At 51.1% G+C, this 15,936-nt stretch overlaps 6 protein-coding genes across 6 annotated transcripts; 4 read left to right on the plus strand and 2 right to left on the minus strand.

Moving 5' to 3' along the window:
- Window positions 1-383: 383 nt before the first annotated feature.
- LTR84_002693 (uncharacterized protein) lies at window positions 384-2,695 on the minus strand (the record flags this gene model as incomplete). The annotated part of the gene is made up of 5 exons (XM_064846294.1): window positions 384-476; window positions 535-1,593; window positions 1,643-1,944; window positions 1,998-2,546; window positions 2,605-2,695. The coding sequence occupies 5 exons, from the start codon at window positions 2,693-2,695 to the stop codon at window positions 384-386; spliced, it is 2,094 nt and encodes a 697-aa protein (XP_064705904.1).
- A 759-nt stretch (window positions 2,696-3,454) lies between these two features.
- On the plus strand, window positions 3,455-5,644 carry LTR84_002694 (uncharacterized protein; the record flags this gene model as incomplete). The annotated part of the gene is made up of 7 exons (XM_064846295.1): window positions 3,455-3,757; window positions 3,814-3,832; window positions 3,880-4,074; window positions 4,128-4,423; window positions 4,482-4,688; window positions 4,739-5,250; window positions 5,305-5,644. The coding sequence occupies 7 exons, from the start codon at window positions 3,455-3,457 to the stop codon at window positions 5,642-5,644; spliced, it is 1,872 nt and encodes a 623-aa protein (XP_064705905.1).
- Window positions 5,645-6,712: 1,068 nt separating this feature from the next.
- On the plus strand, window positions 6,713-7,192 carry LTR84_002695 (uncharacterized protein; the record flags this gene model as incomplete). Its single annotated transcript, XM_064846296.1, has 1 exon — window positions 6,713-7,192. One exon carries the CDS (start codon window positions 6,713-6,715, stop codon window positions 7,190-7,192), a length of 480 nt encoding a protein of 159 aa, XP_064705906.1.
- A 1,018-nt stretch (window positions 7,193-8,210) lies between these two features.
- LTR84_002696 (uncharacterized protein) lies at window positions 8,211-9,809 on the plus strand (the record flags this gene model as incomplete). The annotated part of the gene is made up of 1 exon (XM_064846297.1): window positions 8,211-9,809. The coding sequence occupies one exon, from the start codon at window positions 8,211-8,213 to the stop codon at window positions 9,807-9,809; it is 1,599 nt and encodes a 532-aa protein (XP_064705907.1).
- A 326-nt stretch (window positions 9,810-10,135) lies between these two features.
- LTR84_002697 (uncharacterized protein) lies at window positions 10,136-11,628 on the plus strand (the record flags this gene model as incomplete). Its single annotated transcript, XM_064846298.1, has 2 exons — window positions 10,136-10,324; window positions 10,384-11,628. 2 exons carry the CDS (start codon window positions 10,136-10,138, stop codon window positions 11,626-11,628), a joined length of 1,434 nt encoding a protein of 477 aa, XP_064705908.1.
- A 349-nt stretch (window positions 11,629-11,977) lies between these two features.
- Window positions 11,978-13,219, minus strand: LTR84_002698 (uncharacterized protein; the record flags this gene model as incomplete). Its single annotated transcript, XM_064846299.1, has 1 exon — window positions 11,978-13,219. The coding sequence occupies one exon, from the start codon at window positions 13,217-13,219 to the stop codon at window positions 11,978-11,980; it is 1,242 nt and encodes a 413-aa protein (XP_064705909.1).
- Window positions 13,220-15,936: the final 2,717 nt, after the last annotated feature.

Genomic DNA, 15,936 nt, shown 5'->3' on the forward strand with positions numbered 1-15,936 from the left:
CGCTTAGTCGAGACGTCCGGCCCGTAAAGTTGATCAAGAGGCCCTGGCTCTTCGGTGGCACATTGTCCTACAATGAAGACTTTCACCTCGTGCTCGTACTACGCTGAGTTGAACGAACCCTGAGCCGGCGGAGTCGGCTTTGCATCTTACAAGACTGTAGGATTCGGATTCTGTGAGCTTGGCGGTCTCCGGGTTTCGTCCTCGGTGTCGCTGCGGCATGTGTAGCAGTAGAATAGACAGAATAGACATTCACCGTGCGTCGAATAGGAACCTTTGGGGCACTTAGCCGTCCGTGAAGACACAGGTCCATTGATGTTCCAGAACCAAAAACCCCAACAGTTGATTGCATGGAAGTTTCCGTGTTTATTACAGTACGTCACGGATCAAAAGTCGTCGTGAGTGTGATCATTGATGCCCATAGTATCGTATGATCGCAGTGCATTCCATCCCACTGAGCTAATCTGTGGAAGATGTCCCTGCGAAGGAATGCAGTCAGCGGAGTTGTAAGCGGTTGGTAGTAAAGCGTTAACATACCTGGCTCGTCGAACTCGTAGCCGTCAGTGATTGTGAGTGCTTAGATCCGTGCGTGCCTTCTGGTCTGGTCTGCAAATCTGCGCTCTGATCTTCGTGATCATGGTTCAGGCTGGCGAGCTGATCCTGGCCTAGTTGAAAAGCTTTCACCACTTTTGCGGCAAGATGAACCGATTCCCTTGGCAATGAGACTGAGAGCTCGGAGGAGGTCATGAAATCAATATGTCCAAAGTGCCCGGCGCAGATGTCTAATACACCGAGATCGGCACTCGCGGTAGGTAAGTTTGGATACCTTAACACATGAATGAATAGGCCCAGATGTGCATAAACTGGATAATTGAAAGCCAGCCAAGTGGGAGTCGCCACGTTCGATGTTACCGTTCGGATGGCCAGTAAAATGTTTCGGGCTGCTTCCGCGGCAATGGCGGATGACAACGCGCTCTGTGCGTCCAGAGTGGTATCTGGAAGGTGACCTGCAAGCCTGGCCGAAAGCCATGGATAGGAAAATTGGGCGTGTATGGCCAACAAGCTGCCGTGGATGGAAAAATGAAGGTAGAAGGCGTAAATGCGGCGAGCCGTTGGATATGTCGCTTCCGACAGCTTCGCCAAAGTGCCCACCCGAAGGTCTAGAGGTAAGCTGTCGAGCAGTGCTTTCAATTGTTTGTCAGTATCCATCACGGCTTTTTGTAATTCACGAGCAGGAATACCCCACGCTTTGGTCGACAGGATTTCCCGTAAGAGTCGTGAGCATGTTTTCGCGAGACGGATCGCAATTTCGGTGGCCTCCACGTCCACCACACTCCCTGGGGGCACTTCCCTTGGTACCGGAACGCTGATAATGTAATCATCAATCATTGACGGTCTTCCATTGGTGATGGAATGATGCTTCTCAAAGGCGTAGATCGACCACCACAGCCAGGCTCTTTTGAGGCGCTCGTTCGGTGAATTGTCTATCGGCTGGGTGGAGTCAAGGTGCAAGCCTTGTGTGATTGCGGCGTGTACTGCATTGTGACACAGGACACGCTGAATTCCCAAACTGCCAAGTCCTTCTACGTAGCAAGCCTAGACGTACTATCAGCTCCGCATTTTTCTACTTATAGCCTTTGCCTACCATTAAAGCCAGAGCTTGAACCGCCATCAGTCTTGAAGGCGGCAACAGGAGTCCGGTCAAGACTGATAGAGCGTTTTGAAAATAGCCTTGCCAGACTATTTTTTGAGCTGCTGTAAAGGAGATTTCTGGCCTCTTGGCCAATATACTGCGATATCCTGCAGCAAAGATCACGTTTCGAAGAGCTAGAGCGGCACAATCGGTAGACGAAGAGGAGGCACCGTAAAAATGAGCTTGGAGCTGCGCCTCGAAATCTGGACGGTGGACAAACCCCAATCGAGCTTCCCAACAGTTCTCGAAAAAAGCTGCCGAGGGCATTAGTTAGACGAGGGTTTCATTTGCGAGGAAGAACGCTTACCATTCACATACTCCCAAGCCGTTGCCTCGGTCGGCTCAGCGCTTGTCGGAGTTGGGAAGGTGCATGGCCTGGTTGGAAATAGTTCTTCTGCAATTCTGGTGAAACGTTCTGCAACTTTGGCAAAGCTTTGCTCCCCGGTCTTCTCACAAACCCACGCAATGCCGGCATTGATACAAGGCGAGAGCCACACAGAAGCATCGTCTCTTCGAATCTGAGCTGTCGCAGGCCAAGTTGTTGTTAACGTTTGGTTTACGCTTTCTGTGAGGTTTCGGGTGGGCGATGCGCTCCTTGCTACGGAGATGGTACGTGCAGCGCCGGCAGGTCGAGTGTCACTGTCCTGAGGCCCACGAGGCTGTTTGCGGGAATGCAAGATGGAGTGGCCCTCTGGGACAGAAGCCTCGCGTTCTTCCTGAGCTGAGCTGATCGCCGTTTCATCAGCCACGTAATGTACGTCTCGTATCTTCTTGGTCGGTTTCCGGCGTTGCTTCGGTGGGTATTCACACTCTGTCGCTAATTTCGAACAAAGTTTGCATGGATTGCCACCAGAACCTGTCGCATATTAGGTAGTAGGCTAGACGCTTGGTGAAAGGATACTAAGCCTTCTTACATCGTACCTTGCGGAATCTGCAAGTCAAACACGCTATGGCTACCCTGTCGCTCTTTTGCTTCTCAGTTTGTTCAGACATGCGGGGTGGCATATTCAGTCTTGACAAGTCGGCGATGGGCGGCACATATCGCAAACCCAGGCGCCAGAGTAAATGGGCAATGGAAAGATAAAAGGCTAGATGAAGGAGGGACCAAGTTCAGTACTTGGGTAGAATCTCCAGCGGAGAAAACCAAGGCAGTTGCCCAAGCCCCAACTAGGACTAGGTTTAGGACCTGACACAGCGAGGCTGAGCCGCAGCCTTGCAATCCAAACCGAAGCCAGCGAATGGCCAGAATGTCAGACCTGGACGTGGAAGCTTTGAATCAAGGGGAAGATACCAACTGAATCAGCCACTGCGATAAACTGATTGCACTGTCTAAGTATCCGTGACTGCGTAGTTAATGTCGATAGCTCCCTACCTAGGGTTTGCATCACCCCACCAGGGTAAAAGCAAGGACATATCTAGTCTAAGTGGCGCGGGGGTAGGACGGGGAAGCATTTGGGGTTGCGAGGTGGCCCGAGGGCTGCCCTTTACTTAAAAACATCACACGTTTGAGGCATGTGCGATAGGGGACTGTTTGCCTGTGTAGCAGGGGCCTCGGGCTAACTTAGGCGTGCGAACTGAGGCTGAACTGGCCTCGGCCGAGGCCATCGCAGTGCTATTTGGCTTGGCTCAGTCATGAGATTTAGGCTTCAACTAGCTAAGACCAACACCCGTCACTATTTCCTCCGATGGTGCTTTCCCTCTTCTTGCCCTATCTATTCTCATTCAACAAGTCGTTTTACTACCGAGCATCGCAGAGTGAGATCTATGGCAGAGGAAAGGGACATCTATAGTGAACTGGCTTCGCGTCAAAACGAATCAACGCCTGACGAGCACCAGCCGCCGCCGCACTTCGACAGTTTCAGCTTCCAGCATCATGTCTTTGAGGACGCAGAATTCTGGCCACTATATGGAGACTTCTTCGACATCCCAGGAATCACACCCACCCCACCTATTTCATCTATTCTGTCTCCCTTAAGAAGCCCCGCGGCGATTGATCAGGACTATGAATCGCTCCAAACCCCGGCTTCACATGTCCAAGATACAACGTCTCCAGCAGATCCCGAAAGTGTAAGCCGAATGCCCTACCCAACGTGGAGCAAGCATGACACTAATCCGATTTGCAGGTCGCCGCAAACAATTATGGTCTGTGGACAGCTCTTCGATATAGACAACTGAGGTAACTCTAACAGGCTTCGGCGATTGGCTTTCGGTCTGCTCGGGTCCGGCAGTCGATTGGATGCGCCAAAAAACTAGATCGGAAGAGTTTGACCAGATCGCTGTCGGATTGAAAGCTATTTGGGCCCAGCAGTTGAAACTCGATCCTGCTCCACCGGCGTCCAGATGCGAGGAGCCCAAACCACATCTGGCGTGGACGTATTGCAATGGTATGCATCGTTGCTGACGAGCCATTAGATAGCTTTATTACTGACCACGTCAGCCTACTTCGAGCACTCGGTTGGCAATTTGTGGGAAATGGTGTACCGACCTAGTTTCGAACGACACCTGCGAGCTCATTTCTCGGGTCAAATACATTACCATGATCCGACCTGGTACGCTCTTCGAAACGTGATTTATGCAGCTGGCTGTCGCATCTATCGTTCCGAGTTTTCAGCTGTCAACTCGTTAGACATCCAGAGGGAGTGTCAGGGCTACTTTGCGAATGCTCTTTCCGTCCATAGCGAGCTATTGCTCACTAAGCCAACACTGCGTTCTGTTAGAGCTCTCTTAATCATGGTGCGTCGAATATCCCGAAAATATATGGGAAGATATACTAAGCCAGGAAAACCATCAGACACTTCTCGCAGAAAGTCTATCAGCCACAGCGCTGAGTTCTGGCTTGATATCCAATGCCGCTCTCCATGCCCTTTCGCTCGGCCTCCACCGGAATAGGGGTGGCGCCGGTATGCATGACGACTCCGAATCTCTCCAGCGAGGATGGCTCTTCTGGGCGGTGTACTGTGCCGAGAAACACATTGCACAACGATTATGCAAGCCCTCGGTAGATATTATCAAAGTCTGTGTGTCGTTGCTAGCTAACGAGACGCAAAGGTAATCAACGACGATGATATCACCTGCGACATCCCCACGACAGTCTACCCTGGAAGTAGGATTGATGTCGAAATGTTCACCTATACTATTGAAACCTGTCGGCTATATGATCAAGTCAACAAGCAGCTCATCGCCATACGTGCACACCACGAACCTCCTGCGAAGATGCTGACTTTTGTGAGGCAATTTGACCTACAACTCCGAACGTGGAAAGAGTCGATGCCCTCACAGCTACGACCCACAGAATTTTTGAGACAGTTCACAATGCCTGGAACCCTGAGATTGTTGGGATTGATGTCAGTCCACAGCTCCTTCTATGACCTTCTAATGGTCACTCACTCTATTTTCATGTATCCATGGGTCGTTTCGTCATTTTCTAGTGACGGAGATCCGAACTTTGCCTGCAAGCTCAATGCTCAGATAATGACCAGTTCGCATCTCGTCGCCAATGCCGCCCGAAGTCTTATCGTCATGACTAGGAGCTTGGATATGGACACTATCGGCATACAAAAGTGAGTGTCTGGAGGAGGGATGGGTGTATCTGGATGCTTACACCAACTTTAAAGGTTCACTTTGCATCTGCCCATGCGTGCCTTCATGAATCTCTTCATTTACGTGATCGACAATCCGTGCTTGCCCACGGTTCAGTCAGATCTCGCGCTTCTCGACATTGCAGCAGGCTATTTTGGGCAGATGGAGTTCGTTACCGGCTCCAAATTCAGCTGTTCTTTTGCTCGGAATGTCGCAGCGCTCGCTCGCAACGTGGCCGACCACGCCCGATTGGTAGCTCCTGAACCTCCTATTCAAGTCCCGCACGACATCGGAATAAACTATTCCGGAGTGGCAAATGCTGTGAGCTCTGATGAAACTGACATGCAGTCCACGCACGTACTGATGACACTGTAGACTGAGCACCTCCATTCGCAAGCAACCGACTTCGACTCTTGGATCTTATGAAGCCGCAGTGTTGATCATCAGCTGACGAGTGGGCCCATGTCGCAAGAACTCAGCATCGCAGCGCTTCTCATGCGAAATCTTCATCCTCCAACCCTTCCTGTTCGAAACTCACGAGCGTCCCACCCGATTTGCTGGCGTATGAGTCTGCATGGGTGTCAGGAATGATTTTCACTAGCCAGGAATTCCTCTCCGTCATTTCTCTGTGTCTGCGAACTCACGTTCCAAGAACATCAGGATCAAGAATGTTCAATTTACGGATCTTGACATTTGCAGAGAAGGTCAAATCGTCGGGCCGAAAGTATGGCTGTTGATGTGTGCGACGATCTTTCGGGCCGGAGATATCTCGAGCTACACTAGAAGTGGCCTACGAACTGTGTGTTGATTGGTGGAGATAGTATACTAGGCCGGCATTTTCACTGTCTCAAATTGTGACGGTACTCTTCAGCGGCCGCCATCACTCAGTACAAGCAGTAGAAGATGCAACGGTGCTTGGTGGAAAGTATGTGACTCTCGTGGTCCAATTACTTCTGCAACCTGTGTCGGGTATACTTCGCAACCTAGCCCGAAGACTGAGCAGCAAAGACTTTGTCCCACACATTTGACCTCGACCACCGCCACCTGAGAAGAATAAAGTGCGCGTCTCTGCAAACAGCTGCTAATCGATATTGAGGCAGATTCAACACAAAGAAACTGGTGCGCCAGTCTCATACACCTCCTGTAAGAGAGTAACAGGCTTCGCGTCGAACGAACATCACATAAACGCCCAAAACCATAAGACAACATGACCAGTCGACTTGGCCTGATCAAGCCGGCGGCACTGACGCCACTGCAAACAGAAGCCTATGAGTTGGTGGACGGTCACACAACTAGAAAATACGCAGATTTGTAAGACCTCCAAGATAACCCGAGCGGCGTGTCAACCATTCCAGCTGTAACGCTCAATCGGACATTGGCATCTATTCTCGATGGAAGTTGAAACACTAATCTTGCCGTCACTCGTGTAGGCTCTCCCTCAAAATGCCTACGGGCGAGGCGATCGGTCCTTCTGGAGTGTTGCTACACACACCCGGGTTGGTGTTCCCCTTCGTGACGTTCTCCAAGAACCTGGCGGCGCTGCCGGGCATATCGCCACGGTGCCGCGAAGTGATCATTATCTTGGTCAGCACGTTGATGGAGACTCCGGTGGAGGTACACTTGCACAAGATCCAGGCGTCAACCTTGGGGTTCACGCCAGATGAACTGAACACGATCGAGAGGGCCGAGTGCCCCGCGAGCCTCAAAGAAGATGAGAAGGTCTGCTTCGAGGTAGCCAAGGAGATGACGCTTAAAATCGGCACGCTTAAGCTGGAGCTCTGGGACAAGGCCGTCGAGGTCCTCAGCAAGCCGGGCGCTGCCGCTTTGGTTCAAAACATCGCCTTCTACAAGTACGTCTCGACCTTCATGAACGGCTTCGCCGGTGAACTGCCCCCTAAGACGCTGCAAGGTTGGAATCGATAGAGGGGCCTTCAAAGATGAGAGAAAGCAACTTGCGCCACAGGCTGAGGATTGACCACTTGTCGGAATCTCGCCGCCAAGAGACGAGCACCTTCTCACACTTTGTTCGGTTTACTTATGTGATTATGATAGAAGAGTGTTCCCATAGTATGGCACAGTATAGCGAGGTAGTCGAGGGCATGATATACTACAATTGGCATTTTCCAACCGCCGGCGCCGTTGGACTACCTAAGAAAGGGTTAAAGACCAGCGACCATTTAATTTCTCGCCCTTCGAAACGGGAAATCCACTACAATGACGTGTTTTAGCTGTGAAGTTCGAGGTCTACTTTGCCTTGAATTCCGGCTTGTAAGCCGTCGATGCTAGGATATGATCGTACACCGCGGTTCCACGGCTACTTTTGCGATTTCCACAGTTCTCGATCGCAATTGAACAAGCACTACCGATTGGTAAAACGTTCACAACACGGGAGCCTGTTGGGTTCTCCTTTCCCGAGGTAATCTAGAGCTTTCTTCCATCCTGTGAAACTATGGGCATGATTAAACGGACGTGGGTTGAATGAAGCTTTGTAGCTCTAATACCTCGTTTGTACTTTGGTATTACGAGTCTCCAAAACCCCAGATTCTATGGCGTTGTGACAGGGCATTAGTGGCCTACGCTTGGATGAATGTATGATTTAAAGTCGGTGTGTGCCTGAATCTTTCTGATTTACATGCGACAGCCTGGTGGCCACACGTACTCGTAGGTATCTCACCTACCCAAGTACCTCCTACCTCTGGATTAGAACCTGGTACAACGCTCCGAGGTGGAATGGCGGATGTCTTGGCGCTGAGTCATCAATGTTTTATGCACTGCTACTCCAAATATTTTTTACCCCGCACCAGAGAGTCGCAGGCTTCATTCCTACGCGACATAATCTTGACCACCATTCACGAAATGAGCGACTGGGCCTATTGACTAAAGCATCCTGTGACGCGGTGGGCGAAGTGGTGTGCCCGTGCTTTCCAAGGTATCTTGGACCATGAGCACTCCCTGGGCCAGTGCAATCAGCGCCACTTTACGCGACCGTTTGCCAGACCGCCAACGCCAAACAACAGCACTACCACACACTCCGCCAACCAGACATATCTCCTCCGCCCACTCCTCACCAGGCTCTTCGCTCTTTCGCACCGAGGATGACCCAATAATCATCGAGCTCGATCCACGCTACGTCCTCGTTGGCTTTCAGGGCGAAAGTGGGCCGCAGTGTTGCTTGCGCTTCACCCCCGAGACCAATCGACGCGTTGGTGACTACAGGAGTTATCTGCCAGGCTACAGTCGGAGGAAGGAAGATGTTAAGACAAAGAGCAGCGAGTATGAGCTCTGGAGGGCGGACCTGAGAGATGTGGACCTCGGCCTGGTTGAGGACAAACTTGAGCGGGCGGTAAGAGAAGCCCATAACAAATACCTGCTCGTGGATGCGGGAATAGTAAGGCTCATCCTGGTGCTACCGAGCTTGGTGCCACTTCCTGTATTGGACACAGTCTTGAGGCTGTGCTTTGAGAAGTTCAAGTATTCATCCATTACCCTCCTTCCTACGCCTGCGATGACCGTTGCGTCGGCTGGGTTACGGTCCGGTCTGGTAATCGACATTGGCTGGGAGGAGACAGTGGTCACATCCATCTATGAGTTTCGTGAGGTTCACGTCAGAAGGAGTACTAGAGCCATGAAGTTGCTAGTGTGGAAGATCGCCGAATTTCTTGAGACGGTCAGACTCCAGCAGAATGACTCGATAAAAGACTTGTTACGGCTAGATTTTGATTTCGTGGAGGAGTTCATTCTTCGTGCGGGAGCATGTCATGCATTGGTTCCCACAGAAGAGGAAGATCTTGAGCAAAAGACGGCTTCGATAGATCTGGTGAAGGACGGTGCCAAGCCAGCGACAGATGGTGCTTCACAAACCTTTGCCGTTGACTGGCCCACCAGTACTTCCGTCCATAGAGTGCTGATATCGCGAAGAGCTCTCCAAACCGCATGCCTGGATGCGTTTACTGGATCTCAAGATGACAACCACCCGGACGATCACGAACAACCAATCGACTTATTGATCTACACGAGTTTACTTTCAATTTCGTCAGATGTGCGGAGTATCTGCATTTCTCGCATTATTTTTTCTGGCAGACAAGCATCCAGCATTCGAGGCTTATCCCAATACGTTCTTCGCTCTGTGGGTAGTTTGATGAAGCAGTACGGCTGGACAGCCGTGCGTGGCAAGAATATCAACTCCAAGAGGAGTGGTCTCAGCGAGCTCGCACACGGTAGAGCTACTCCTGCTGATGCCCGGTATCATTCCACAATTCCCGCTGAAGGTGTACCATGGGAAGACCAACTCCTCCGCCAGAAGGCAAAATCAAATGTGACTGCGGCACTCCAGCAGGTGGAGTCATTAGGCCCTTGGGCTGCCGCCAGCCTCGTCTCAAGCTTGAAGGCGAAATCATTTGTTGAAATTGAGAGGGAAAAGTTTCTTACTCATGGCTTGAATGGTGCTCATCGTGAAGTGGACCATGCGGCAGTTACGCAACGAGCCATAACGTCCAAGCCAGGCGAAAAGGTCAATTGGACTTTGGCAGGATGGGGCTGAAGTGCCTCTTCTTGCGATAGTCCCTTCCATTTTTTGATACTGCACTCAATAAATGTGCCTTCCCGCACCAGTCGAATGACAGCGGTAAGAGCAGGCGCAACACACGAGACAGTGACCTTACCTTCGTGTCTTGAGACTTCTGTCCTCCTCTTGATCTTAGGATCATGACCATGAATTGAGTACACAGCATCCTTGCACCATATCAATCACTTTTATCTACCCATCTCGTATATGTTGCTCTCTGCCATCAGACGGCGGAACACTGCTTGTCAGTCACTGTAATTTTGGAAAGAGTCTATTATTTTTTATTGTATTTCCTGTTCAAAATGGCGACTTCCAGCAAAACCCAGAAACTTTGTCGTCACCTCAAGACTGTCAAACACTTCTTCACCAAGCAAGTCAAACGACTGGTCTCCAAGAGCAAACGAGCTCGAAAAACCCGTCTCAATTTCTACTCTCACAGCGGTGGAAATTCTGCCACGTCAAGCCCTGAACTCTCCTTCGTCGTGGAAAGAGTGAGTGCTCTCCATCCTTTCTCAAATCACGTGTAATTCACAGACTGACTATTAGCCAGAGAGGAGGTATCCTTCCACCACATTTGGGTAGCCCAACCTCTTCAAAGGCCGAGACTCTAGTTGAAGTCACACCAAACATCACAACAGTGCCAGAACAAGTGAATGACGATGGGTACTCGGAATCTTTTGGCTCTTTTGTAGTACCCACACAAAGATCCAAGAGCACCAGCAGTGAATCATTTGTTTCAGCACCAGCAGGCGGGAATCACGAGGAGAGCAACAGTCACGATCAAGAGATCACTTATCCCACAACCCTCTCCACAATCAATGAAGAAAGCCCTCAATCATCTCCCCAGGCCACACCTCCACGACCGTCAAACGGACCAGCAGAACAGGAAGAGCCGAGACCCAGCACAACGCCCCTACTTGACGAGCATTCTGATCCTCCACTATCGAGTTTCACCTCACTCCACGGTGAAGCCGTCGAGATTTCTGGTGAGCCAGAAACTCGGGGCAGATCTGTACAATTTCACACTCGGGTTATCACTGTTTCTGCATCACCGCCCAGTACCGCAAGTCTCGATCGATCTGTGACTTCTGTCCCACGGACGCATCCGCGAGGACAAGGTCGTAGAGGATCAGGACCTCTTCGCCCACCTGCATTTGACGGCACAAGTGTTATTGATTTCGATATCGAGGAGAGACCACCTTCCACCGGCACACCTATAATCACCCCGCTTTTGACCAAATTACGGAGGAGCAACAATTCTAGCATTGACAGCGGACATTCTAGTTCATCCATGTCACCAAAACAAGAGGAACATCGTGGCTCTATAGGCAGTCTGAAGAGCATTGTTTCGGGTCTCCAGAAGCTCACGCTATCTGCTAGCCAAAAGAGCCCTACTTCTGAAAATCCGCCACAGCTGGAAGATGAGCTACCAGACACAAGAGAAGGGCTTGAAGCACGACTCAATTACCATCTTGGTGAACTCGACCTGATCCGGAAAATGGTGAGAGAGCGAAACCGAGAGATCGAGCAAACATCCTCCCGTCTCTACACTCACCAACGGCTCAGAGATGATGTCCAGCGTTGTTCACTCAAGAAGCTTGATGAGCTTAGTGACAGTATTCGACAACAGCGGAATGGCCTTGCTCAATTCGTTGACTATCACCGTGGGGAGATTAGAAGGATTGGTCAACGACGTGAGGAGTTAGACATCAGTCAAGGAATTCAACCAACTACCAAAGAACTGTACAAGACTTTCGACAAACAAGCGGAGTGGGTTCAGCTGTTCTCGGAGTAGCAACCCCCGTCTGTCGATGAATATCGGATCAAAGCTGATCCACTTCGAGACCCTTCGGATCCTTGTATGACCACGGTACCTTTCAGTGAGTGGGAGATATCTTGAGCTCGCATTGGGGTTGACGATGATGGGTTTGATAGCTATGTCAAATATTAGGTACTTGTCAGAAATTCCATTCGTTAATTGACTTTAATGCTATCAAAGATCCTGTTTGCTGCCTTGTCACTTTTGCCAAGTCTGATGCTGAATCTGCTGTCCGTACCAATGCATGAGATATACACTTCCAGCCGTACTCATTTTCATCTCTTTAACCTACGGTCCAGAATCATCCACTAATCAGCCTCTCTATCTACAACTCGACCTGTAGACTGCGACATTTGGCCCTAAAATCATCCATACCGATATAGGCACCACAGATGCGGCGTTTGCCCTCAAAGCCGAGGCGGCCATGCAACACACGCCAATTATCGAAGATGACAGGTTCGCCCGGCTGCAGCTTGACGGTGAGCAGAAATTCGGGCGAGTCAAGAATCTGCGACCAGGCACGGGCAGCGCCATACCATTTCTTCAGGGCCGTGTGGTTCGGGAACACGGGCGTCGCCGGCGACAGGCGGTCGAGGTTGTTCCACCGGATCTGCACCAATGTCGAGGGCGACGGCGATGTGATGCTGCCGTTGGGTGCCGAGTGGATGAATACCGGGTAGCCCTGGCGCGACGTCGTGTCGTTGTAGAACGACCCGTGCTGTGGGTCGCCTTGGGCGGCGGACAGGATTGGGTAGGTCGCCAGTGTGTGGTACAGGTCCGGGTTGGTCGTGTACAGGTGTGACGCCGCCGCGAAGCCGTCGACGAATGTGCTCTCGCCGCCTTTTCCGGGGACGGTCGCGTCCGCGAGCGACGTGTGGGACAGGCAGTGGAAGAGCTGCAAGCCCGCCGGGTCCGTGAAGTATGTCGTGTCAGTGTGTGGTGGGAGGTAGTCGTTGGTGTAGGCCGTGTCGATTGGGTTGACTTCGGATGTGAAGTCCCAGAACCCGCCGTAGTGAGTGGCTCGGATGTGCGAGATGGTCTCGATCAGTGTTTGCGTCGCTTCCGGGTTGGGCGGCGTGTCGGGCATGAAGCACAGTCCGTATGTGTGGATGTTGGAGAGGAAGTGCTTCAGTCCGGTGGCGGACGTTGGTGATGTGATGGCGTTGTAGGAGACACGGGGGAGAGTCGTGTTGGGACTGTTGGGTGCGACGTGGATCCATTCCCGCTGAGTGTTGGAAGCGGGGGGCGCTTGTCCTTTCGAAGTTGGCGTCGCGCTTGGCTGGTTGAATGGTGGATGTCCCGACAGCCATTCCCAGGGATAGATGCTCCTGTGCGCGTCACTCTCGGTCCCAGGCCATGTCACTTGAAGCCCCTCCGGTGTGGTCTCGATGCTGGAGACTTTGATCTCCGGGTCGATGGCGAAGGTGTCCAGGAGTCTTTGATGGGTCGACGGGTGCTGACATGCCGGACATGGACAGTTGTCGCGCAGCCAGAAAGACGGGAAGCGCATCGCCGCTCCGCTGTTGAAGTCGACCAGCAATTCTTGGTTCGCCATGTCGTTGACCATCACCTGAGGGAGTGCTGTGGGCGGTTTCAACCTGGCGGGGCTTGTTGCGAGGCCCCTCCTTTGCGTCATCCAAATATTGACTTCGCCATGAAAGCTGGAGGAGTACTTCGATCGATTACTCAAAGGCACGAGTGTCTGACATCGCGGCTGCCATAAACTGTTGTGTCTCAAGCGAGACACGAGCGGCGACGGTCGGAGCTTCATCTCTCGACTCGAACCAAGAAATTCGACTTTGGCCTCTGGCGGAGTCGAAGATGTTGTGGGGATGGGGGTTGGTGATATATTCTAGATGCTCACCCCTTATGTCCTACCATACAAAGTCATTGAAAGATAATCTTCCAATATCAGGTATCATCCAGGAATCAAACTACGATCGACCGACGTCGGAATCAGACACGTTGCCAAGGCGCTAGAGGGGAAATCCGGGGAAACCTCACGCGACACGCGACGACGAAAGTTGACCACATCCATATAAGACAGGAAAGAGAATGTTGTGACAAGATCTGTCCCAAAGGAACAAAGGAATCAATACTGACCATCATGGCGCTTCTGAGCAGTACAGAACTGAAAGTAGGGTGGAACTTAGTACATGACAACTTGGAGTTGTAGACCGGTCGAGGGTTCATGCATCGTAATTCTCCAATTATATGATAATCTTCTAGAAGGTACCTGGTAGGGTCGCCGAGTGACAATACTAGCGGCAACAAGGGGACATTTTCGCTTGAGCAGACGGTCTTTTGTCACCATGTCTACTCTCATTCACAATCGTCGAAGTTTCTATCGGGATATCCAACGTAGGAGCGTCGAAAAGAACAACTCGGCTAGCTAGTCAGCTGTGAATAGGAGCAAAAATCCCCAACGACGCATCCGCTGAAACAAAGGGGATTTTGAATGGAGGCACAACCCTCCGGTATGGGGGAGAAGCAGTAAAAGCAAATTTATATGCGAAAGGTGAACATCGAGGTGCTCCTGAGTCATCGCATCTCAAGTGAGTTTGTATGTCACTTCGTAAAATATGTTTGTGATCCTCGCATGCACATGTCAACGTGAGTGGACAAGTCTTCGCCTCTTGTGAGTTGCCAGTTCTCTGCCACAACTGGAAATAGTGACTGACGTGAAGGGATTTGAGTCACCCTCGCTATGATCCCATGGCTAGTGACAAAATCGAACAGCTGCGGCTGCCTCACTGAAATAACTCACGTTATGGCCCAAACAGTTCCCTCACGAGGCAGTCTCAAGAATCATCAAGGCAGCCTTGACACCTGGCCCCATGCCGGTCGTTTTGATGTAGTCAAATCCAGCTTCTTCCATAGAATATGACTCGACCAGTAATTGGAACACAGAAGATGCGCCCCGAATACCAAATCCCCAGATGGATCAGTCGCCAATGGACAGTTCTATTGCTTCTGTTGTCGACCACCATCACCTGGTGTACTGCAAACCAACCGAATTTCCCTTGGCCAGAAAATACCATTCAAGAAAGGCAGGACGCACTGCAACAAGCATTCAAAGATGCCGTGCTCCTTGCGAGAGTTGTTGCGATAACTTTTGATAGCTGCGAAGAGGTGGGTTGAATCACATCTTCGTGGTGTATTTTTGATGCTGGTGATCTATTTACGAATTAACATGTTCGCATAGGGTTTTCAGCGGTACTTCAAAGCGGTCGATGGTGTTTTCGTCCACAACATTTTCAAAACAATTGCGAATGTACCACTAACAACGGTACTCGACGACACCGCCGTTATTGAAATACTTTCAAGTACCCTTGTTCACGATATGGCACCGTTGTTCAATCACCTCGAACTTAGTGTGGGAAATCCTCCTGACTTACCAGAAATGAAGCAGCTTTGCGGGATGTCGAAGAATGGTATCACGCCGGTGGCATTTACATTCCTAAGCCAAGCATTGGGTGACTGGGCCTGGGTCTCACTTTGTGATGAAGTTTGGCCAGTACCCGTCCCCGGACGAGATATTTGACCCCCTCGATGCGAAGGAAGGCAACCCGGGTTGGGGCTGCGATGGCCTAGGTGATCATGACTCGGAGCTCATGATGAGTATTGGAGGCATACTATTGCATGAAATGCTGCATTGGTCAGGGTTGCTGGAGAATGTACCCAATTTTGACGATTTGATCGACGAGGGAGAGATCGGATTTCCCCAGATCGGAGATTTTCAAGGACCAACTCCTCCCGACGAGTATGGCTCGTTCCATACAAAACAAATCAAATCCGTCGAGAACGCGGACAATTATCGCTGCTATGCTGAGTCAAAATATTGGCAGTGGAAATGCGGGCGCACGTTCAAAGAGTCGATGGACGTGGTAGATGACCAGGCGAGAACTGGTGCTAGACACGAGCCTGTACCACCAGAGACAGAACACCCTGAGTAAGTCTTTGATTTTTCTGTAACGAGGAGTCATTCATGGTACATCCTGAAGGGGCGACTGCCCCTGATCCCATCGCAGTCATCCCGCCAGCGACGATGCTAAGACACTTGAGGCACTGTCGAACTTTGTGAAATGGATCATGCTGCTCAAGCTTTGTCCGAAGCACACTGCATCATCAATTGGCTGGTCTGCCCCAAGCGTTTTGGAACTTAACTGGAGATCGAATGCTGTCGTGTGATCTGAACGCATCAAATTGCATCTCGTGCCGTGGGTACGGTGTTCCGTGGGAGTTTACGAGCTCGGCAATGCGACCGCGGGGTAGCCATCATAT

This window comes from Exophiala bonariae, assembly GCF_035927105.1.
Source record: "Exophiala bonariae strain CCFEE 5792 chromosome Unknown scaffold_14, whole genome shotgun sequence".
Taxonomy (NCBI): domain Eukaryota; kingdom Fungi; phylum Ascomycota; class Eurotiomycetes; order Chaetothyriales; family Herpotrichiellaceae; genus Exophiala; species Exophiala bonariae.